The sequence below is a fragment of the Erinaceus europaeus genome, chromosome 15 (assembly GCF_950295315.1).
Source record: "Erinaceus europaeus chromosome 15, mEriEur2.1, whole genome shotgun sequence".
Classification (NCBI taxonomy): domain Eukaryota; kingdom Metazoa; phylum Chordata; class Mammalia; order Eulipotyphla; family Erinaceidae; genus Erinaceus; species Erinaceus europaeus.
The window spans coordinates 64,646,779-64,670,875 of record NC_080176.1 but is presented as its reverse complement, the minus strand read 5'-3'; the positions used below and the strand labels follow the sequence as shown (position 1 = coordinate 64,670,875).

Below are 24,097 nucleotides of genomic sequence, written 5' to 3'. Positions count from 1 at the left end.
CGCAAATCACTAAGAAAAAAAAATTAAAAGATCGTGCTTCAGACAGGAAGCGTTTGAAAAAGCAGGACTCTGGGGGCAGGCGTTCCCTAATGACTCACAGCAAATTCTCAATGCCAAGGAAGAAAATGAAAATAAAAATCTCAATTCCCTCCCCCCCCCCCCCCGCAAACCTCTCGCCAGACAGGCCTCCCACCCTCTTCAGCCGGGACCCCCGCCGCCTGCTCGCCCGGTCTCAGCTGTCCTCAGGACACACTCCATCACCTGGTTCCCAGAACTCAGATTGCGCAGTGGTCTAGTCATCATCGACCAGGGCTCACAGGCAGGGCGGCGAGGCGCCCGACCTCTAACCTAGCGGCTGCCCTCCCTCTCCTGCCCCCGGGCCCTGCTCGCTGCACACTGTTCATAATCCTCTCAGGCCAGCAATGAAGCCTGATCATATAAGGAAAATACCGCAAGCTCATCCGAGGCCCTGACTGGGGGCCGGGCTCTCCCGGTTCTACCACATCTGCCACCCGCCCACTTGCCCCAGTCACCCTCACGACCTGCCCACCCCAGCCCGCGCCCCGCAGCCCCTGCTCAGGCGGCCACCCTTTCTCTACATCCGCGAAGTCGCACTCTCCGACGCCTACACAGCGCCTCAGCCAATCCCGTCGCGCCATCCAGCGGGCCCCGCCCACCCGACTTCCGGGCCTCCTCGCTCCCCCCCCCCCTTCAATGTGGCGACCGGAAACGCCTTTTAAGGGTCGCAACAGCCTTTTGTGGCGGGGCAGAAGGGTCTCCTTGATTACCTACCTGTTGCTTGGGGGAAGGTGCTCATTAGTGGTCAAGGACTGGATACTGAGGCTCGCGTCAGCCGGAGCCATTATTATTTGATAGGACAAGAGAAATTGAGAGGGGAGAGTGAAAAGGAGACCTGCAGCCCTGGCTCACGGCTCTTGAAGCCTTCCGCCTGCGGGTGGGAGCCGGGCTTGTACCCGTGTCCTTATGAGTGGTGACACGTGCACTTAATATGTGTGCGCCACCGCCTGGCTCCGGGAATCATTCTTTCAACTAAGAAACCGAGAGATGAGAGTCTTTAGAAATAAAGTGTGAGGGAGTTCTGCTCACGGCGGACATGGGTCTGCCCGGCAAACTGGGGCGCCCGGCGGCAGCGCAGCGGGTTAAGCGCGAAGCGCAAGGACCGGCGTAAGGACCCAGGTTCCCCACCCGCAGGGGAATCGCTTCACAATCTGTGAAGCAGGTGTGCAGGTGTCTGTCTTTCTCTCCCCCTGTCTTCCCCTCCTCTCTCCATTTCTCTCTGTCCTATCCAATGACAGCAACAACAATAATAATAACCGCAACGATAAAAAAAAAGGGGGGGCAACAAAAGAGGAAAGAAATAGTCTCCAGGAGCAGTGAATTCGTGGTGCAGGCATCGAGCCCCAGCAAATAACCCTGGAGGCCAAAAACAAAAACCAAAAAAACTGGGTCGCCTTTGCTACCCAGGGGACGGCGGAAGAATGACAGCAAATGGAGAAGGACCCTGACCCCAGCCTGGGGAGCTGGCCGGAAGCGGGGGCGGGAGGGGCGTGGCCTCGCGGGCGCCGCCTCCGGGCTTGAGGTTAAGGCGCGCGGGGGTGGCTCGGTCAGAGGCGGTGGCCCTCCGTGCTGTGTCTGCTGCCTCTGCCGCCGCCGCCGCCATGGCCCTGCTCCGAGGTGAGCGCTCGCCGCGCCCCTGCGGTCTAGTCCTCAGGCCTGAGCGTCGACAGGGACTCGGGAGGTTTGTGTTGGGAGAGAGCACCAGGACAGTGATGGCGGGGTCGTGTCCAATGGGGAGAGAGCACCGCAAGCGATTTGCTTGTCTTTGACCTTGGAGGTGGCTTCCCTTCTGCAAGAGTCACCCACCGAGGTCGAGGTCAACTCCTGTGAGAACTGGGTGGCCCAGAAGTGCTTGGCGGCCCGGGGCGGAGTTGACGTGGGGTGCAGCGGGGTGATAGATGGCTGGGGAGCTTTTAAGATCCCCAGGGAATTTCTGTCCAAGTGACCTGCCTGCTACCCCAGAAAGTCTTGTGGCGTTTTCCGAAAAGCTTCATTCCCTTTTCCCTTCCTATTCTTTTAAACTTTGGGCGAATCTGGGAAAACGCAGTCCTTGAGGACACAAACCCTTCTTCTTCTAGCGTTTGCCCTTCTTCCGTAGCCAGTCAACAGCGTCAGGTGGAGCCTGATGTAAAGTTTCGAGACCTCCTTTGAATCTGGAGAGGTGGCAGTCGTTGACTATGTGGGTCATCGTCTGTCTGGAGCCGCAGGGGCAGTTCGGGTCGTCTCTGGCCCCCCAGCGATGGAACATAGCGGCGCACCGGCCATGGCCTGTTTGATAGCGATTGAGGAGGGCCCAATCATAACGTGCTAGGTCAAAGCCGGGTTGACGCTTGCAGGGGTCTGTGATGAGGTGTTTGTTCTTGACCTCAGCTGACTGCCAACTCTGTTTCCAAGAGTCTGGAAGAGAGAAGTTCAGTGTAGGCGTAGGGGACCAGATTGGGTGACGAGACGTCAAGCGTTGGACAGGGTGGGCGAAGATATCCGTGTATATTGGCAGGTCCGGTCGAGCGTAGACGTGGGAAATGAACTTAGATGATGCCGCATCCCGACGAATATCTGGCTGGGCGATGTTGCTAAGAACTGGCAGCCATGGAACCGGGGTGGAACGGATGGTTCCAGAAATTATCCTCATGGAGGAATATAATTTGGAATCGACCAAGTGGACATGGGGCTACGGAACCATACTGGGGCACAGTATTCTGCAGTGGAATAGCATAATGCCAGAGATGATGATCGTAGTGTGGAAGCGCTCGCGCCCCATGAGGAGCTGGCCAGTCTTGCAATGATGTGATTCCTCGCGCCCACCTTTGCTGCAGTTTTTATGAGATGTTCGTGAAATGACAGGGTGCGATCGAGAGTAACGCCAAGATAGACTGGCTGGGCTTCATGCCGGATTCTCGTATCATCAAGCTCATGCGAGGCCGAGGCATGGTGTAGATGGAAAACAGATGATACCGTTTTTGCAGTGCTAGGGATTAGTTGCCATTTTTTACAGTAATCAGATATCAGAGACATGTCTTTCGTGAGTGTTTCCTCGAGGATGTCGAACTTGGATGCCTGAGTTGCACAGCAGATGTCATCGGCGTAGATGAACTTCCTTGAAGAAGTTTCTGGGAGGTCATTGATGTAAATATTAAATAGCGTAGGAGCCAGAACAGAGCCCTGGGGGAGGCCACTTGAGACAAGTCTCCATCTGCTAACCCTAAGGTTTATTAACAAAAGTTATGTGAATAACAGATGGTAACTGTTAATGGAATTTTGATTTTTTAAAAAGAGACAAGAACCACCCATGCCAGAACATGGTAAGAAAGTTCCATTACTAGTTCTCTTAACTGCCCCTTAATTTTGTGGGGAGCCCTTTTGTATGTCCTTGGGTCCAGGCAGGGAGGGTGGGCTGACAAGTTCATTTTGAAACTGGACTGAGTGCAGACTGCAGCAGCTGTCTGTCCACCTTGCCCAGCATGTTCTCACTAGTACACAAATGAGAGACAGAAAGAGAGAAAGAGAGAGAGAGAGAGAGAGTGTGTGTGTGTGTGTCAATACACCTCTCCTGGCCTTAGGCATTGTAACTGTGGTGGGGTCTGGATTAATGACTTTTAGTTGTCTTTAGAAATCTTGAGTTTGGGTGAGGAAAGACAGTTTAATAGTTTCATGGTTATGCAAACAGACTCTCGTGACTGGGGTTCAAAGTTACCAAGTTTCTATCCCTTGCACCACCATAAACCAGAGCTGAGCAGTGCTCTGGTATAAATAAGTACTTTTTAATAAAGATTTTATTTATTAATTAATGAGAAAGATAGGAGAGAGCAAGAACCAGACATCACTCTGGTACATGTGCTGCCAAGGATCGAACTCAGGACCTTATGCTTTAGGGGCCAATGCTTTATTCTCTGCACCACCTCAAATAAATCTTGCGCTTCAGAATTTTCAGTCTTTTGAGACAAACAAAACTCAGTGGTAAAGGATTTTAGTTGCATTTTAGTTCTTTCAATATCCACATAAAATTGACATCAGGCCAAGTCAAGTAATTCTTGTATCCAGTTTTTGATGTTACAAAAAATATATATTATATTGTCTGTTCTTCCTATCTGCAAAGGTTAGGTTATTTAAATTTTTTTTAAAAATTTATTTATTTTCCCTTTTGTTGCTCTTGTTGTTTTTTTATTGTTGTTGTAGTTATTGTTGTTATTGATATCATCGTTGGATAGGACAGAGAGAATGGAGCAAGGAGGGGAAGACAGAGAGGGGGAGAGAAAGACCCCCGCAGACCTGCTTCACAGCCTGTGAAGCGACTCCCCTGCAGGGGGCTCGAACCCAGGTCCTTAGGCCTTAAGCCAGTCCTTGCGCTGCGCGCCACATGTGCTTAACCAACTGCACTACCGCCTGACTCCCATTTTAAAATATTTTTAATAGTATTCCCCTATTCAAAATTATTGTATGAGTTCACTGTTAGCACTCCTCAAGCTGTTTTATCTGTACAGCCTGGGAGCTCAAGTAGGCCAAAGGTGAGCTAAGTGAACAGTTGTCTTTATTTTTTCACATGTGTTGTTTTACAGGTATCTTATTTCTGTTAGCACTGGTTATTAGAGGCTGAGACTATTAATGATCAGAGGACATTTGTAAGGAGTTAGAAGACAGTGACATAAAATGATGTAGAGTGATAAATTTGTAATGTGTCCATCTAGTATTTATGGCCTTTTGTTAATATCTCAAGATTTAATTTGATTGGAGCAGCTGGGCAAACAGCTCAGTTGTATAGCTGTGAGTACAACTCACACGCATGCCTGAAGTACCTGGTTCTATCCCAGTTGTTGCATATATAAAATATTATTATTACACCTTCAGAGGGGGTGGGGTGGGGGAGCAAGAGTGAATGAGACCAGATCAACATCTTTCATGGAAATAAGTACATTTTTTATCTTTTTTAAAGAAAAGACTGGATCTATTCTGTATTACAATGTGCTGTACCTAACATTCTTTTAGACTGTATGAATATCTCAAAGTTGGAAATGAAAAGAAAGACCATGACTATTTTAAGATAAGCTTAGTTTGCTTCATAAAAAGATCACTAATATAGACAGTACTGTATTTAGATACTAATGGTGGTATCATGTTAGAATGCTCTCAATTTTAGGCCAGTAAATTCATAATTCATATTAAATCCTGCAGGACTGAGGAAAATAGTGTGGCACCACTATAAGCCAGAGCTAAGCAGAGCTCTGGAAAAAAAAAAAAAAGGAAAAAAAAAAAAGTAAAGAAATAAATCTCATAGTTAATAGTTTCTTGACAGGGTGTGGAAATGTTTGTTCAGAATGTTTTGTAGGGTATAAAAGCTCCAGGCATGAAGTTTATCACATGCTAAATAAAACATTATTCTTATAGACTTGTTTGTTAGGAAGTTTAGAGAGATTGAAAAATCATAAAATATCTACTACTTGGTGAGCACCTAATGTTAGTTTGTGAAACTTCTGTAACTACACTGCATTTTCTACACCATAAGACTCCAGTGGGTACCATTCATATCCGAGTCAGAGCCATTGTAGACTTGTATAATCCTAACAGTTACAGGGGACAGGTGGCAATAGAATGCCCTGGCAAGAGGCAATTTTTATTTATTTATGCAGATTCATTAGTTGAATACTGCAAATTTGTTTTGTTTTGCTTTAATGGATGTGTAGGTAATCCCTCATATTCTTTGAGGCTAGGCTAAATTCAGGACACTCTTATTATACACTGACACATTATAATTAGCAAACTGAAAAGTCTTTAGAATTCATGTCTAAAGAGTTGATAGAATGCTTTTTTATTTGCTTGGGAAAAGAGCCACTAGGTCTGGACAAGATTACAGGTTAGCTAACTCCAGATAGTGGAGTGTCGACCCATGGAAACAGGTGACCTGTTTGTCCATTTTATCCCAACAGTTAAAATTATTTGATTTTTTTTTTTACAGGAGGAGGAAATTAATAGTTTACAGTAAATTGGGTTGATGGCATATGTGTAAAAATTCTTAAGTTTTCTGCAAAATATTTCTCACCCCTAGCCCATGTCCTTTACTTTGGTGCAGTAAACCAAACCAAGTCCAAGTTCTGCTTTGTGTTTCCCCTTCTGTTTTATTTCTCAACGTCTGTCTGTGAGTGAGCTCATTCCATATTCATCCTTCTCTTTCTGGCTTATCTCACTTAACAAGATTCTTTCAGGCTCCATCCAAGATCAGGTGAAGAAGGTGAATTCATCATGCTTAATAGCTGAGTGTTCATTGTGTATATAGGCCACAATTTTCTTAGCCACTCATCTATGGTTGGACACTTACCTAGATTGCTTGCAGGTTTTGGCTATATGAATTGTGTTGCTATGAACATAGGTGTGCTGGGCTAGCCTGAGAGTGTTTCTTCCCGGGCACATGCTCTTTGGGTTGGAGTGATCTCTACCGGAGCCAACCTAGGCTGCTGCTTACTCAGCAACGTGGGAGAGGAACCAGGGACTCTCGTGGCTGAGCAGGAACGCAGTGCAATGCTTTTATTGATCAGAAAAAAAAACTGCCTTTTATATCTTCTGAGACAGAAGTGGTAGGTCGGAAAAGGAAATGGCTAGGAGAGGGGGTCGGAGAGGGAAAAAGCGCGGAAGGTAGCAAGCTTCCATCTAACCAGTGGGGATTAAACCAGTACCCTATAGGCAGGGTGGGTCTCAGGCAAAACTGATTATGTAAATAAACCACAGCATCAAGCAATGCAGCATGGAGTAGGGGGGTAGCTGGTGTAATGCCCAACATAGGTGTACACAGATCTTTTTAGAGGAGTGTGTTTGACTCCTTAGGATATATCCCCAGGAGAGGAATTGTAGGGTCATAGGGTAGGTCCACTTCTAGCCTTCTGAGTTCTCCAAACTTATCTACATCAGGCAGGAGGGTTCCTTTACTTGCCACTCCCTCCCAAAAAAAAATCTCTCCAGCATTTGTTGTTTGTATCCTTTCTGGTGTATGAAATTCTCATAGAAGTGAAGTGATAGCTCATCCTAATCTTTATTTGAATTTTTTGAGTCATCTAATGACTCCAGAAACAAATAACTTCTATAAATAATTCAAGCACCTCACCTGCAGGAGGGCAAGCTTCATGAGGGGTCAACAGTGCTGCAGTTATCTCCCTCTTTTTTTTCTTTTGACCAGAGCACTGCTCAGCTCTGGCTTATGGTGGTGGTGGTGGTGGTGGGTATTGAACCTGAGACTTTGGAGCCTCAGGCATGATATTCTCTTTGCATAATCAGTATGCTATCTACCCCTGCCCTCTACTTCTGTTTCTATCAGAAAAAAGAAAAGAAAAATGTCCACTAGGATAAGTGGGATCATTGTACAAGCACCAAACCCAGGTGGCAAAATAAAATAAAAATAACTAATTTAAGCATATAGTCTAGAGTATATGTTTGACTTCAGAGTATCAATTTGGCTAGTACTAGAACTGATGGGTAGAAGACATGATGAACCTAGCCAGCTCAGTATCAGAAAAGATAATTATATGTTCTACTTGTAGGCACAAAAATGGAATATGTTTTCACAAAATGGAATATGTTTTCTCACTGAAAGTTTTCTAGCAGAAGTTAGAGGGTTTTTTTTGTTGGGAATTTTTTTAAAAAGATTTTTATTGATTTATTAATGAGAAAGGTAGGAGAAGAAAGAGTAAGAACCAGATTATCACTCTGGTACATGTGCTGCCAGGAATTGAACTCCAGACCTTAGGCTTGAAAGTCCAATGATTTATCCACTGCACCATCTCCCAGACCACTGTTGGGAATCTTCAGTAAAAACTTTTTACAGGGTGAATGTTCTGTCTCAAACAACCATAAGACCCCTTCTAGGTGGGAAATTCTTTGGTTCTCAGACTAGGCAAATAACACAAAAGCAAACATTTCAATTTTAAACAAATGCTATTAGCATTGTAAATCTGTAAGAGACAAGGATTTTGTCTAACCAGAAAGACTTCATATGGAGGCATAAGTATGTTTCTACGTGCCTACATATTGATATTGATTGAACTGAGAACTCTTAAGACTGGTTCTGTAGAGGATAAATATGGGATAATCTCATTCATAGGTAGAAGTTAAAAAACAAGATGAGAAGAAAAATCACTAAGCAGACCTTAGACTAGAGTTGGTGTACGGCACCAAAGTAAAAGACTCTGGGGTGGGGTGGGGTCGAGGGAGGGTTCAGGTCCTGAAACATGATGGCAGAGGAGGACCTAGTGGGGGTTGTATTATGTGGAAAACTGGGAAATGTTATGCATGTACAAACTATTGTATTTTACTGTCAACTGTCAACTGTAAAGCATTAATCCCCCAATAAAGGAATTAAAAAAAAATTGTTTCTGTAGGAGCCAGGGCACCCTCTAGAACATACACAGTACCATGTCCAAGGACCTGGGTTCAAGCCCCTGTTCCCCACCTGCAGCAGGGGGAGTAATGCAGCAGTGCTGTGTTTGTCTTTCTCCCTAGCTTCCCCATCCCTCTCAATTTCTGTCTCTACTAACAAAGAAAGCAAAAAGACTTGCCATCAAGAGCGATGATTTATCGTGCAGGCACCGAGACCCAGTGATAACCCTGGTGCAATAATAAAAAATTATGTTTCTGTGAGTGTGACCCATTCTGTGTGTGACATGACAAAGGCTTTCAGTTACTGAATTGAAAATTGTACTTTATGGGCCGTGGAGGTGGCTCAGCAGGACAACACATACATGGGACACTTGGCTTGATCTCTTGCACCACACTGAAATTAAAAAACAAAATTGTACTTTGTATAATAAGGTTTCACAGTGCAATTGTTTAAAGCATATTATGGACAATGACTGAGGTGTAACTGATCACAAACTTGTCCTGGCTATAGGTGTATTCATCGTTGCTGCTAAGCGAACACCCTTTGGGACTTATGGAGGTTTCCTCAAAGACTTCACAGCCACTGACCTGAATGAATTTGCTGCCCGGGCTGCCTTGGCTGCTGGCAAGATCTCGCCTGAAACTATAGACAGTGTCATCATGGGCAATGTCATGCAGGTTGGTAGGGCAAAAGGGGTGTGGTGTGTTCACACCTTTTGCTATTTGTTTTTAATGTCAGTTTCTAAAAAAATTGTTTTAACATGTTAGAATTATAAAGTAGTTAATAATTATGTAGTCCTCTGACTGTAGAAGCAATGGCTGGATATATGTGTGTGTGTATAATTTTTTTTTCACCAGGGTTATTGTTAGGACTCAGTGCTAGCATGATGAATCCATTGCTCCGATAAGCCGTATTTTCATTCCTCCTCTTCCTCCTGCCTCCTCCTCCTCCTCCTTTTCTTTATAGGAGAGAGAAACTGAGAGGGGAAGGAGAGAGAGAGGGACAAACCAGCTTCATAATTTGTGAAGGTCTGTTACTCCCCAGCATCACCACCACCGCAGGTGGGGTGCAGGGGACTCAACCCAGGTCCTTGCTCATAGCAACAGATGCACTCAACCAGGTGCACCACCATTCAGCTCCAGCATTTATTAGGTTGTCAGAGAAGTCATATTGTACTGACATTTTTCTATGTAAAAAATGTGTCATGACTTTTCCAACAACCCAATCTAATTTAAAGCAACATATATTCTGGAAACCACCAACCTGGGATACATATATATATATATATATATATGGCAAGGATATATATACAAATGCAGAAAGAGGGTAAAAGAGACCACAGCACTGAAGCTTCCTTCAGTGTGGTGGAGGCCAGACTTGAACCTGAGTCATGCACACGGCAAAGCAGCATGCTAAGTGAGCTGTTTCACCCGCCCCATTTCACTGCTTTTTAAGTAGGTTAATTCCCATAGTTATTTGGAGTTAATTGATTCTTTCTATAAGGAAAGTCCCCAACCCCTATCTGCAGGGGGGAAGCTTCTCTATTGGTGAAGTAGTGCTGCTCTTTCTCCCCCACAACTTCCCTCTTCCTGTTGTTTTCGCCGGGCCAGCTTCACGAGTGGGTAACAGACGACCCGGGACTCATGGCTGGGTTGTACGCAGTATCTCTTTATTCATGCAGGACGCAGCACAATCTGTACCAAGCTAAGCTAAACTAACAACTAACTAAAACGAACAATGTTGTCTTTATATATACTTCCCAAGTAGGGTGTGAACAGGATGTGACGCAGAGAGGGTGGAGAGAAAAGTGACTGGTGAAAATCAGGGTGTGACAAGGAGAGGATCAGGGTGTGACAAGGAGAGGGGGTGGAGCAGGTGAGAATTCTACCACTAAACCACCAGTGCCCTGGAGGGAAGGTGGTGCTTTATGTAAATGTAAAAGTGATTTATGTAAATAGACAGCAGTGGTTATGTAAATAGAATACAGTGGTTATGTAAATAGAATGCAATGTTAAGCAGGGGGGATTTAAACCAAATGAAACAGAAGGGGTTTTTAAAAGCAGAATTAGAAGATACCAACACTTCCCTCTTTATCTCTATCTCTAGCCAACAAATAAGTACACAAACTTTTTGTTCTTTTTAAATATTTCATCCATTCTAGCCATAGTATAATCCTTGAACCAGCAACACTGACATAGCCAGACAAATGGTTAGAATTGCACATTGGAAAGTCCTTACTGAGACTTGAATCCTTGATGGAGAATCCATGGTTTGACAAGATGTCCTGTTGAACATTTAAATTTTGGGACACAGTGGTCTAGTTTTTCCACTTATTCTTATGTCTAGTTGTGCATCTCTCTCCCTTGCTAGGTCAGCAGGTCTCAGCCTCAGTTTTCCATTAGAAGTACCCAAGTGGTTTAAAACAATAATAAAATTTATTGACACCTATGCCCTTGCCACCAGCCTTTCTCTTTTGACTGATGTGGAAAGGCTCTTTAAAATCCCCAAGTTAACTAAGCTTTCTGATTATTCTTGTGTGCAGCCAAGGTGAAGAGCCAAAGCCTTGAAAATTGATTCTATTAAGGAACATTACTGCTTTGAGATAGACTATTCCATTTTTTAAATAGCTCTAATTATTAAAATAAAAAAGTCTGCCTTATTGAGTCGTAAAGAGTTATCTCATGCTCTAGTGCCTTTAAAAACCTATTGACCAAATTATAGTTTTGATTCACATCATAAGTACAGTCGAATTTTGCAGGCTATGCTAATACCTATATACTCTGTATCCTATGATCCAACTGTCTATATTTTTTAATAAGTTGCTAACATTTTCATCTGTCTTGTCTTTAATTCCTACACTAATGGAAGGTATCATTTACCCTCTCTGCTCCAGAGTTCTTCAGATGCTGCATACTTGGCGAGGCACGTTGGTTTGCGTGTAGGAGTCCCCATAGAGAACCCAGCTCTCACTCTTAACAGACTCTGTGGCTCTGGCTTTCAGTCCATCATCAGTGGATGTCAGGTGTGGACAACATTTTTAGTTCTCTGAAAATGTTAGTAATTACTACAAGTGGGAATGGATATTGTAGTGCTTGCTTTACAATCCCTTTAAGAGTAATTTCTTTTGAGACACTGTAAGCGAGGATAAATTATTAGGTTATTGGCTTACTACTTAATGTAAACTTTTAATTTTGTCCTGTCACAGTAAAAGCATTTTTTTGCTGTTACTATTCATTTGTTTTTAATAGGAAATCTGTGTAAAAGATGCTGAAGTCGTCTTGTGTGGAGGAACTGAAAGTATGAGCCAGGCTCCCTACTGTGTCAGGAACGTGCGCTTTGGTACCAAATTTGGAGTAGATCTCAAGGTTGGAGCCATTAACATTACATTACTTCTCATGCTACTCTGTTAATAGGTTTAATTGCATCATTTTAGGAGACAGAAAACTAAATTTTAAAAACCAATTTTGTTAATAGGAGATTGACAAGATGTTTGGATATGGGTTGAAATTTATATACTCTTTCAAAACTCTATTGTGTTTATTGGTTTTGACATTTTAACTCATAAAATTAGACTATCTTAGGACTCTTCTCCCCATGTTAAAATTAGCTCAGAAATAGAGAAAGGGGAGAAACAAATTAAGGTCAAAGGTTGACTCAATCTCTCCACTGAATAATTAGCAAACCAGCTAACTAGATCATCACCCTGATTTGTGAAAGTCTTAATTTCTGGAGCAATCTCCGCTGAATGTATTTATTCATCGCAGGAAACATCCTTCTTGCATATAGATTATATTGTCCCAAATCAGTCAGACAAAATGGATCTTTATGCCTGAGCGCTACAACATGAAAATGGCAGGATAATGAGTATCTGATCTGCTTTCTCTCTCAAACTAAACAGCAGTTTATACTTTTAACGCCCTTTAATCGTAGCGAGTGACTTATGCTGTTCACTCTGTTTCTTACCTGGCCTTTTTGAAAGTTGAAATTATTAAGGTCTACACAAATATGAGACTGTATTTTAGATACGACAGATAGTTGAGAAAACCTTTAGAAAGACAGGCCAGTGTCTCAAAGGTTGGTGAAACAGTCTAAGAGAAGGAGAAGGGACTGTGCACCTGCTTGGTGACACACATGGCTCCAGTTCTGGTCTGGCCCCCACCACAGTGAAGAAGATTTTAGGGCAGGGCTGTGGTATTTTACCTCTTTGTGTGTGTCTGTTTGTATTTGGAAAAGTTTGCCCAGAGCAGTGAAGCCCTGGTGATGCTAAAGAAAAAAGAAAGAAAAAGAGATGGGACTTCATACCAGATATTAGTTGGGTAATAGTTTTTTGTTGCTAAAGTCTGTCCCAGGTTCTTTTCAACTTCATGGTACCTGAGAGAAGCAGCCACTCCTCTTGCTGAGGGCATAGGATGAAAACAGGAGCACAGATCTACTCCTTCCTAAAGACCGCTAACTAACCTGCCAGCGTGGTGCCAGGGAAGCTGCCTGAGGACTCAGTATTTGGCGTCCTTACAGAAACGTCAACTTAAGGGGTTAAGTTTTGCTTGTAGGATAGTTTTCTGTGTTCTTACCCTGCACAGCTAACACTGCTGGCTCTTTTTAAAATCCTAGATTTAGAAAGAAAGGACAATGTGTGCATTTTATTATGGTGTTGGATATTCTCAAGTCCTAAAAATCAGTATGAGTAGCAGTAATAGTATAAATACTCATCAGAAAAGTCAAATTTTACTTTCATTTCCTGAAATTGTTAATCACTGAACTTCAAGAAATTGTAGCTTATTACTTTTAAAAGGTCTGCTTAACAAATCACATTATTAATGTCTTTGAATAGATGGAAGACACTTTGTGGGCTGGATTAACAGATCAGCATATCCAGCTCCCCATGGGAATTACTGCAGAGAACCTTGCTGTGAAAAACAAAATAACCAGAGAAGACTGTGACAAATATGCACTGCAGTCACAGCAGAGGTGGAAAACTGGTCAGTGAGATTGGACCTTACATCTATAGAATAAAACTGTAGGGAAGATTTTATCACTTCAGATTATAGTGGCACAATATTAGTTAAAATTTTTTTGACATTGTTTAAACTACTTTTTATAGAGGGGAGGACAGAGAGGGAGAGAGATCCCGTCATGTTTATTGTACACGTTAAGGTCTAGAGATCAAGATCTAGAGAGCAACAGTTATCGGTTCTGTTTCTCACTTTTTACCTGATGTTATTGCACTTCAGTCATTTTTCTTCACTGAGAAGTTATAAAATAGAGAATTATTTCTTTCTAATATCAGATTAAGATCTGCTTTTTCCTACTTCATAAAACTCTTGTGAAAATAAGTAAGGGAAGTATCTAGCCTGCTACAAAGTGATACTAAATGAAGGTGGTAAGGTTCCTGCCTTTTTCTCTTTTTGAAACTTGAGATTGTAGCCAATTTCCAGTAAGTAGAAGCAGGTGAGTCGTTTCACTTGGAGCTGTATCAATAACTTCTCTAGAGATTTCCTCAAGCTACCTGGCCTAATATTTATCATAGATTCCCTGCTGATGGAGATAAACTTTTAAGTCAATAGCTGACATTATTATTGACTATAGGTACACCTTGGTATTATGTGTTACTTCTCTCACCTAGAACAGTCTGAGAAAGGCATCAAATCCATGAAATGCCAGTAAATCTGTGACTAATAGACAAATTCTGCCATGAGTCTAGCAGAGAACTAAAAAGAATTGTATGGGGGGGGGGGAATAAATGGAAACTATGATTTTTAAAGGGTGCAGAATGCATCTGCAAGATGGATGACAGTTTATGAAATCCTCCAATAGGCAAAGTAAATGATATAAGTAATAGAGGCGCCTGTTAAAGTACAGTAGGAGGAAGACACAGGCCAGAAATTAAATGGAAAGGTGTGCTTGATTTTGTCCCCCTTCACCCCCAGTTTTACAATAGTCTTTCTATTTCAGCTAATGATGCTGGCTACTTCACTGAGGAGATGGCACCAGTTGAGGTGAAGACAAGGAAAGGGAAACAGACAATGCAAATGGATGAGCATCCTCGGCCTCAAACAACCCTGGAAGAGTTAGTTAAACTCCCTCCAGTGTTCAAGAAAGACGGGACCGTTACTGCAGGGAATGCGTCAGTAGGTGGCATTGCAGATTATCTAGAGTTCTTTCTGACTCTTGTATTTTAATTAATTTTTTTATTAATGATTGATACTGATTTAAAAAATTATAAGGTAATAGGGGTATATTCCATACGGTTCCCACCACCAGAGTTCTGTGTCCCCATCCCCTGGAAACTGCAGTAATTTCCCATGGTCACCAATAGGAGCTGATCCTATAACGGTATCTCTCTCTCTCTGTGTGTGTGTGTGTGTGTGTGTGTGTGTGTGTGTATTATTTCCCCTCATTTTTTCAATGGTCCTGCCTTCACTTTCTAAGTCACCCCTACATCTATGACTGCTTCCAGGTGTCTTTTCTTTTTTCCCTCTTCTCTCTCAGATAAGAGAAACAGTGCCTGGCTTCCTCTGATATTTTCCAGATTTGCTTCCCTTTGACTGGTAGTATAAAAAGACACCTGGTGACAAACACTTCAAACCTGCTGGAATGGGGGTGCAGAGCCCTCTGGTTTACTTCCCCTATCCCAATGTTCTTTTGGGGTTGCAGAAGGTGGGAGTTCTAGCTTCTGTAATTGCTTCTGCCCTGGACATGGGTGTTGGTAAGTTGATTCATATCTCCAGCCAGTATATCTTTCCCTAGTGGGATAGGGTTCTGGAGAGGTGAGGTTCCAAGAAGCATTGATAAGGTCATCTGCCTAGGAAAGTCAGGATCTCTTCCTGATTCTCCAATACAAAATACTCATAGACACTTTCATAGCCAGTTTTTAGTATAAAAACTTTGTTGTATAGGCACCAAGCCCCAAGCAATAATCCTGGTGGAAAAAACAAGCTGGATTCTTTTACACTCTAATTGTCTGCTCTTTTTTTTTTTTTTTTTTTAGGGGGTATCTGATGGTGCGGGAGCTGTGGTCATAGCTAGTGAAGACGCTGTAAAAAAACATAATTTCACACCACTGGCAAGAATTGTGAGCCATTTTGTGTCTGGGTGTGACCCCGCTATCATGGGTATTGGTAAGTTTACACTGAATGTAATCTGTTCTGAAGCAAACATTATTTCAGACATCTGAAACAGTAGCCAGATTTAGGTCATGTCTCCATTTAACTTCAGTAACACTTGGCACATGAACACAGTTAAGTAAGGAAAGAACATATCTTGCCTTTCTTCAGTGCCAGGGTTTGGATGTTTGCCTTCTAGAATACTTTGCTATTGGGAAAGAATTACCTTTTTTTCCTCAAGGCTATACTTGCCAGATAGCAATTTCAACCTTATCTTGTTTAGCAGTTGTATTATGAGATTAAATAGTATAATTCTGTGAATAGAAAAAAAATGGATACAGTTTGTCTAAAAAGTTGTTCCTCAATTATGCAACTACTCAACACAGTATACTTTTTAACCCCCCAGAGTTGCCACAGACCCAGAAAAAAAAAGAGAAAGCCTGACTTAAAGAATAGTAATGACTCCAGGGAAAGACAGATTTTTTTTGTTTGTTTGTTTGGTTCGTTGGGTTGGTTTAGTTTGGTTGTTTTTTTCCTATACTCATTAAAAAACAAAATGGGAAGAGTTCATTATAAGTCAAATGGTGATTTAGCTATTGTTACAGCTGACTTAACAATCAAGAGTTCATATGAGCACAGTGCCTTATGCTTAGTAGCTCTGGAGTCAGGCTCTTAGACCGCAGTTTAGTTCTGTGTGTCTGAGACCCCTGTACGCTACTTGTCTGCATTATATACCTGATGCTCTGCTAATGACCATCCTTATCGTCTTCACAAAAAGAAAAAAGACAATGTGATGAAATGAGGGGCTAGGCAGTGGTGCACCCACCTGAGTGCATGTATGTACATGCATAAGGACCCAGGTTCAAGCCCCCAGTCCTCACGTGCAAGGGGAAGCTTCATGAGCAGTAAAACAATGATGCTGGTCTTTCTGTCTATCTCCCTTTTCTCTCTCAATTTTCCTCTGTCCTATCAAATGAAATAAAATAATTATTTAAAAAAATCTTAAAAAAGAGAAGGAGCCAAACGGTGGCGCAGCAGGTTAAGCGCATATGGCACGAAGCTCAAGGAGTGGCCTAAGGATCCCAGTTCAAGCCCCCAGCTCCCCACCTGCAGGGGAGTTGCTTCACAAGCAGTGAAGTAGGTCCGCAGGTGTCTATCTTTTGCTCCCCCTCTCTGCTTTCCCTTCCTTTCTGTATTTCTCTGTCCTATCCAACAATAATGACAGCAGTAACAACAATAATAACGAGGGCAACAAAAGGGAAAAAAATTAAAAATTAAAAAAGAGAATATGTAATTAGATTCTGTATTTACTCAGCCAACTGAGAAGTAATGCTTTATAAAGAACTAAATGAAGGACCTTACCTAGTCAACAGACTTGTCCAAAGAACATTATTACAAAACCACAAAATTGAGCTGGGTGTTGGCGCACCTGGTTGAGTGCACATGTTACAGTGCACAAGGACCCAGGTTCAAGCCCCCAGTTCCCACCTGCTGGGGGAAAGCTTCACAAGTGGTGAAGCAGAGCTGCAGGTGTCTCTCTGTCTTTTCCTCTCTGTCACCCCCTTCCCTCCCCATTTCTGGCTGTCTCTAATAAAGATTAAAAAGAAAAAGAAAAACCACAAAATTAATTGTTTCATATTTAGATTATATTACACTTTTCTTGAAAAAACATCTCTCATTTTACTTTAGGCACATTTATGAAACTTGGTATTTGACTATTTGAATTCAACAGAACATAGCCACATACCTTTCAAAACATTTATGGACAAGCTGAGGAGACAGCACAGTGGTTAAACAAAAGACTTTCATGTCGGAGGCTCTGAAGCCTCAGTTTCAAAATCCCCAGCACCATTATAAGTCAGAAATGAATGGTGCTTTGGTCTTTATCTCTGTTATCTCTCTCATTAAAATATTTTTTTAAAGATTTAAAACAAAAAACAATACATTCATGATGATTTCAGCTCTCTAAAAACAGAAGCAGACAATCTTTTTGAGGCAGATTTTTTTTTAAACTTTGGGGGGAAATGTCAGTTTATAAGAATCTTGTGATTAAGTATTAAGTATTGTTATTAGTATTAAGCTGTCATTGCTGTTGATCAGAGATCTAAGAGCTTTAAGTTTCAGAAGTCTTATAAAGTAGGTTTGCATTTCTTCTGTGAGGATTATGTCTTACTTAAATTCTCTACAGACTGTTGGGTTATAAGTACCTCCTTGCTTCAGGTATCTTTTCCCTCAAGTGTCTCGTAGCTTCCTGTCCAGCTGTACCCATATGGAGATGCTGTTACTTGTTGCCTTTCTGAGCAGTAAAGTGGGCTTGAAATGTGTGACCTATAGCCTGAGAGAACACTCAGTCTGCCTTGCTATTTGTTGTTAAGTATGACCTAAAAATGCTACATAGCACTCTTTTTGCTATTTTACCAGCAGAAGTCCTTTTTAGTGAAAAAAAAATCATCTAGGGTCAGGCATTGGTACACCTGGTTAAGCACATATATAATACACAAGGATCCAGGTTCAAGCCCCCAGTCCCTACGTTGCAGTGGGAGAGCTTCATGAACACAGTAAAGCAGTGTTGCGAGTGTCTCTCTGTCTCTCTCCCTATCTCCCCCATCTCAATTTCTCTCTACCTCTATTATAAATAAAAATAAAAGATTTATTTTAAAGAATATATTAGAAAGAAAAAAAAAAGCTGGGGGTTCCCAGGCTGTAGCATACCTGGTTAAGTGCACACACTATAGTGCACAAGGACCCGGGTTCAAGCCCCTGATCCCCACCTGCAGGGGGAAAGATTCACAAGTATCACTGGGCTACAGGTGTTTCTCTGTCTCTCTCCCTCTCTATCTCCCCCTCAATTTCTGTCTCTATTCAATAATAAACAAAAAGAAAAAAATAAAACCTTTTCATCTAAGTCTCATTTTTGCTATCATCTGTTTCTTTCCTGGCCCATTATGTTATAGTGCACTCTCAAGGTAGAAAGATTATGACTACTCATCATTGTCACAGCATTTTCTCATCTGCCTGTTGAGTAAAAAAAAGGAAATTGTACATTAAAAAAGATGGAGTTGATTTTTGTTCTTACATAGGTCCTGTCTCTGCTATCACTGGGGCACTGAAGAAAACAGGGCTGAGTCTTAAGGACATGGACTTGGTGGAGGTGAGTGTTCTGCTTCTTTACAGCATGAGTCAGCTGCCAGCTCCTATGACCTGAATAACTTGACTTTGCTATTGTATGGCTTGCGTTGTTTCAGTACTGTTAACTTTTTCAGATGCTGTGCTTCTACATGAGAACAGTCTTCATTACATGCTTTCTATTTATGCTTCCGCCTCACGTGATTAAAATGATTTATATTGGAATAATTAAAACAACTAATTTCTCTTGCCGAAGCATAAATTCCTAGAAACTTCCTAAGACTTAATTAGATCTCATTATATATGTTGGACTGATAATGTACTTGTTGAGTTGAATTTTATATGAGGTTTCTAAGAAACAACCATGACCCTATTTTATAAACTAGGGTAAGAAAAAAAAATAGATAAAATGATTGATTTAATAGAAAATCTGGGTCTGCTGCAAAATCTAGAAGTAGTCCCTTGCCTTTCTCCCAAGCCAAGATACTTCCCTCTCCCAAATTTAATCCACCATAACTTTTGGCATTGGAATCTTCAGTTGATGGATAGGGTAAGGCTTTTTTCTTTTTAAATGATAGTTTAGAACAGTCATCTTAAGTGTCTAGCACATTTTTAGAAAGAAGTGAAGGAGAAAACACTTAAATATGTAGTGTATATCTCCTGTGTTTTGAAGTATTTGAAAATTTTAGGTAATTGAGCTCATGCTACTTGCATTGGCAAGTAACTACTATACCAAGGAAATCTTTACAAAGTTGATGGAGGAGAAGGGACCTTTTACTCTAGGCAGGTGATTTCCTAGGTAGGACTCTCTTGCCCAGGAAACATCATTTATCCTTAAGCTCCTTCCACTCTCTTTCCATTCTTCTTCCACTGTCAGACAACCACAGAGCAAAGCCTCAAAGGAGCCTCTGTTACCGTATTTATAGTACTAAATAGGTGCCACTAAATATCTGACTTTATTTATTTTTACCAGAGTACTGCTCAGTTCTGGTTCATGTAAGTGTGGGGGATTGAGCCTGGAACATTGGAGCCTCAGGCATGAGAGTCTTTTTGCATAACCATTCTGCTATCTACTCCCACTAAATACCTGACTTTAGGTTTCACACTTAAAACTACAGGAATATCTGAGATCAGCAAAGCAATTCATCACTTATAGATGTACAAATATTCAAGGATATAGCTCTCAACACCCTGATAAGATGGTCTTTGCCACTTTTGGTGACCCTGAGATCGTTTTCCCTATGTTCAAAAATCTAGTTTTTGATGTATCTGTCCGGGGTCTCCTAGTACCTCCTTGGATGCAACTATGGAAAGTGGGAAAGTGGTAGGTAGCTGGAGAGTGGGCACTGGACTTGGCATGCATGAGAGCCAGGGTTTGGGTCCCAGCGTTATGTGCCAGAGTATATGTTTCTTTTTTTTTCCTCATAAAAATAATAGTTTAAAAATAATAGTTCTAAAATGGTAAAATAATGCTGGCTCTAAAAACAAATCATGTACTGTCTTGGGGAGGACAAACTATAATAGGAAAGAACAGAAGACTGGATTTTAATTCCAACTCTGTAAAATTAACTTTTCTAAAATCAGTTTCTTACCTAAAAGAAAAAAAAAAAATGCCCTAGTGAAGGCCATGTGAAAATATAGTACCATATACTTTATTATTGATTTAGTATTGATTTACAAAATTGTAAGATAATGGTATAATTCCATAATGTTCCCATCATCTGAGTTCCGTATCTTCGTCCCCTCCATTAGAAACTGCAGTGTTTCTCTCAAGGTCACAGATATGGATTGACTTTGGATCTATAACTATCTATTTCTATCTAAACACAATATTTTTTTGCCCATTTTTTTTCCTGTGGTCCTGCCTTCACTTCCTTTTTTTTTTTTTTAATTTGTAAAGTGGACATATTGACTAGACCATAGGATAAGAGGGGTATAATTCCACCAGAACTCCCTATCCCACCAACACCCCTCACCATCCCCCACCCCACCTTTGAAAGCTCTCCTGTTCTTTATCCCTCTGCGAGTATGGCCCAGGGTCATTATGGGGTGCAGATGGTGGAAAGTCAGGCTTCTGTGATTGCTTCCCTGCTGAACATGGGTGTTGGCAGGTTGATCCACACTCCCAGCCTGTCTCTCTTTTCACTTCATTTTCTAAGTCACACCTACACCTATTACTACTTCTGAGTGTCTTTCCTTTTATCCTCCTCTCAGATAAAAGAAACAGTGCCATATAGTTGAAGGTAATTCTAGCCAGCCTTGCTGAGTATAATACACCATACTTTTTAGTTCTGCCACATAGTAAACACTCCTCTTGGGTATCTGGCTGTCAAGGCTTATTCTTTGTTGTCCTCCAGATTCTTCTTACAAGTATGGCAAGTGGCAACGGGTACTAGTAATAGCAGCAACCATTCACTGAGTGCAAGCTGCCTGTCAGGTACATATAGACGGTGCCTTTGATTTCATTTACCCTCGACAGGAACTCAGGATGATACTATAGTCACATTCTACTACTGAGGTCACTTGAGTGTTGAGAGTTTAAAGGACATGCATACAGCCAGGATGTGAACCATACATCTAGCTCCAGAACCGGAGGGCTTTCTGCAGTAGCCCACTCACTGCCTCTACAGGGGCCCATTCCTATTACTCAGGATTTCTTTTCTTCAAGGATTGCATTTGACCTAAAGTACCTTTCAGACCTAATATCTTTAGAAAGAATGACCAAATATAGATTAAAATAACCTTGCAAGATGGTGATACATTTACACACACACACACACACACACACACACACACACACATTCTTTTTAACCAGAGCACTACTCAGCTCTGACTTATGGTGATGGTAGTGATTGAACCTGGGACTTTGGAGTCTCAGGCATGAGGGTTTCTTTGCATAACCATTATGCTGCCTACCCCTTATATATAATTTTAATGTGAGACCAGAGCACTGCTCAGCTTTGATTTAAGTGGTGAAGAGGATTAAATCTGGAGACCTCTGGGGCCTCAGACACGCAAGCCTAGTGTACTGCCATTTGCACCATCTCCCCAGTTAGCTATGGGTATTTATTTATTTTAAATTTTATTGAGAAAGATTCAAGAGAAAAGATGACCTCAGTCTGGTACACTTGCGGCCAGGGATTGAGCTCTGGGCCCTCATGCCACCTCCCAGACCCCCAGATGTTGCTGTGGTTTCAGTGCTCTGCGCTGGCCCACAAGGCCCAGGACTGGCCACGAGCATGGCAAAGTGGCGTCCTGCAGGCTAGAGGAGCCTGGCCAGAGCAGGGGGCTTCGGGCGTGTGGACCCCGGCCTGAGCTACGGGTATTTAAATGAGGGCGTGGACAACAGCAAAATTAGCAGTTATTTTGTGAATAAATATTTTTGGTAACTTTTTTTTTTTTTAAGGTGAATGAAGCTTTTGCTTCCCAGTACCTGGCAGTTGAGAGAACTTTGGGTCTTGACCCAAGTAAAACCAATGTGAATGGAGGAGCCATTGCTATGGGCCACCCATTGGGAGCATCAGGATCCAGAATCACTGCACACCTGGTTCATGAGTTAAGGTACCTGCAGGAATATCAGACTTGCCGCCTTTTGTAGACATGCGTAATGATGTTCATTATTCCTCCGCCCATCCCCCTGGACACCACTTTGTAGCCAACCTCAAGGACACCTCTGCTGCATGTGTTCACTTGGGTGGACCTACTGCTCACTACATCTGGGTTGATCCCTAACCAGTGATGCCCTGCCTCCTGTGGCACTTGCATTCAGTGGCATAGGAGGCAGATTACACTATGTAAGAAAACAAAATGCCGAGAGAACTGTGATCTAGCTCATGTGGGAAGGTAGCCACTTACCATGTGTGAAGCCCTGGTTAGATCCCCCAGTATGGTATATGGGGTTACTACTACACTGGGGGGTAACTGTGGTGCTATGTGACCCCCCCCCTTTCCTCTTGATCTAATAGTCAACCCAGAGTGATGAACTCCAAGGCAAAGTAAAAAAAAAAAAAAAAAAATCTAACTTCTACCCTTTTATTGTGACTATTCAGCCAGTATTATGGGGGAAAGACTGAGAAGTTGAGCTGAGGGAGAACGTATGATCACTATGAGTGTGATTGTCTGGTTCTGTCCACTGTTCTCCCTGTCAGCTTCAGACGCTGCTTTCTCTTTCAGGCGCCGAGGTGGGAAATACGCAGTTGGGTCGGCTTGCATTGGAGGTGGCCAGGGCATCGCCATTGTCATTGAGCGCATGGCCTGAGGAGCTAGCACAGCAGCCGCTGACACCCACCGGTACTGCTTGACCCATCCATGGTCAACAGGACCATCGGATCAGCTGCAAAACCAGCCTAGCCCTGCCACTGAAGGTGACTGAGTTCAGTCAAAGGACGGTGGGGCAAAGAGGCAGTTCATGAATAGGAGTGACTGCTAGAAGAAATTCTCTCAGATTTGCTCCAAATATGGTGTTTGTCTGAACTAAAGCCCAAGTATAGAAAGCCTTGAAAAGGAACAGGGTCCTTGCCATGTAACTACCACATATGCCTTAATGATTACAAGGAAACTGAATAAATATTGCCTTAACCTCAGCTAATCTTGTCCTATTTTTTTGTTGCTTATTTTCAAGATTTACTTATTAGTGAGAGAAAGCTAAGATATCACTGTGGCATGTGTGGTAGATACCATGGATTGAACTAGGAAGTTCATGCTTGAGAAGTCAATGCTTTATCCACTATGCCACCCCCCACCCCGGCCACCTTGTTCTGTATACATGCATACTTTTTTTTTCTTATTTCATATGAAAGAATCCAGAGCACCACTCCCAGGATCAAAGCCAGGAGTCTCAAGCATAAAAGTCTGTGTTCTACCAGCTGAGCTATTTCCCTAGCCACTCTATATATTCATTATGCAATAAAATACAGCATACAGTGTATCATATTAGCCATTTTAAGTGTATAGGTAAATTCATTCACACTGTACAACCATCACCATCATTTATCTCCAGAATCTTTTTCAACTTATAAAACAAAGTCCTATTTGTCTTTGGTACTTATTTTTATCAGAGCACTGCTCAACTCTGGCTTATGGTGGCTCCAGGGATTGAACCTGAGACTCCGAATTCTCAGGCATGAGAGTCTTTGCATAGCCACTATGCTATCTCCTGGCAACCAAAGTCTCTATTCACCCTTCTAGCCCTGACAGCTACCATACTACACTGTCTCTATGGAGCTGACTGCATACCTCACTGAAAGGAATCGCACAGGATTTGTCCTCTTATGATGGGCCTATCCCACTTAATCTAATACCCCCTAAGGGTCTTCCATGTTGTAGTACTTGCATTTTTCATTTTTTAGGGCTGAGTAATGCTCCATTCTGTGGCTATATCACATTCCGTTTCTCTTTATGTCTCAACATCCGGGTTGCTTTCACTTCTTGG

At 42.3% G+C, this 24,097-nt stretch overlaps 1 protein-coding gene and 1 non-coding gene across 2 annotated transcripts; one reads left to right on the top strand and one right to left on the bottom strand.

Moving 5' to 3' along the window:
* Positions 1-227: 227 nt before the first annotated feature.
* Positions 228-309, bottom strand: LOC132533262 (small Cajal body-specific RNA 18). Its single transcript, XR_009545157.1, has one exon. It is a non-coding gene; the product is annotated as a small Cajal body-specific RNA 18 (non-coding RNA).
* A 1,235-nt stretch (positions 310-1,544) lies between these two features.
* On the top strand, positions 1,545-23,249 carry ACAA2 (acetyl-CoA acyltransferase 2). The gene is made up of 10 exons (XM_007515958.3): positions 1,545-1,695; positions 8,948-9,114; positions 11,331-11,459; positions 11,686-11,802; positions 13,269-13,416; positions 14,390-14,565; positions 15,426-15,555; positions 18,621-18,691; positions 22,073-22,227; positions 22,840-23,249. The coding sequence occupies exons 1-10, from the start codon at positions 1,680-1,682 to the stop codon at positions 22,922-22,924; spliced, it is 1,194 nt and encodes a 397-aa protein (XP_007516020.1). The 5' UTR covers positions 1,545-1,679; the 3' UTR covers positions 22,925-23,249.
* Positions 23,250-24,097: the final 848 nt, after the last annotated feature.

Bases quoted from the DNA above. Each gene is read 5' to 3' on its own strand.
- ACAA2 (XM_007515958.3), top strand. The intron at 11,803-13,268 runs GTTGGAGCCATT...GTCTTTGAATAG, and splicing joins AATTTGGAGTAGATCTCAAG to ATGGAAGACACTTTGTGGGC. The intron at 13,417-14,389 runs GTCAGTGAGATT...TTTCTATTTCAG, and splicing joins ACAGCAGAGGTGGAAAACTG to CTAATGATGCTGGCTACTTC.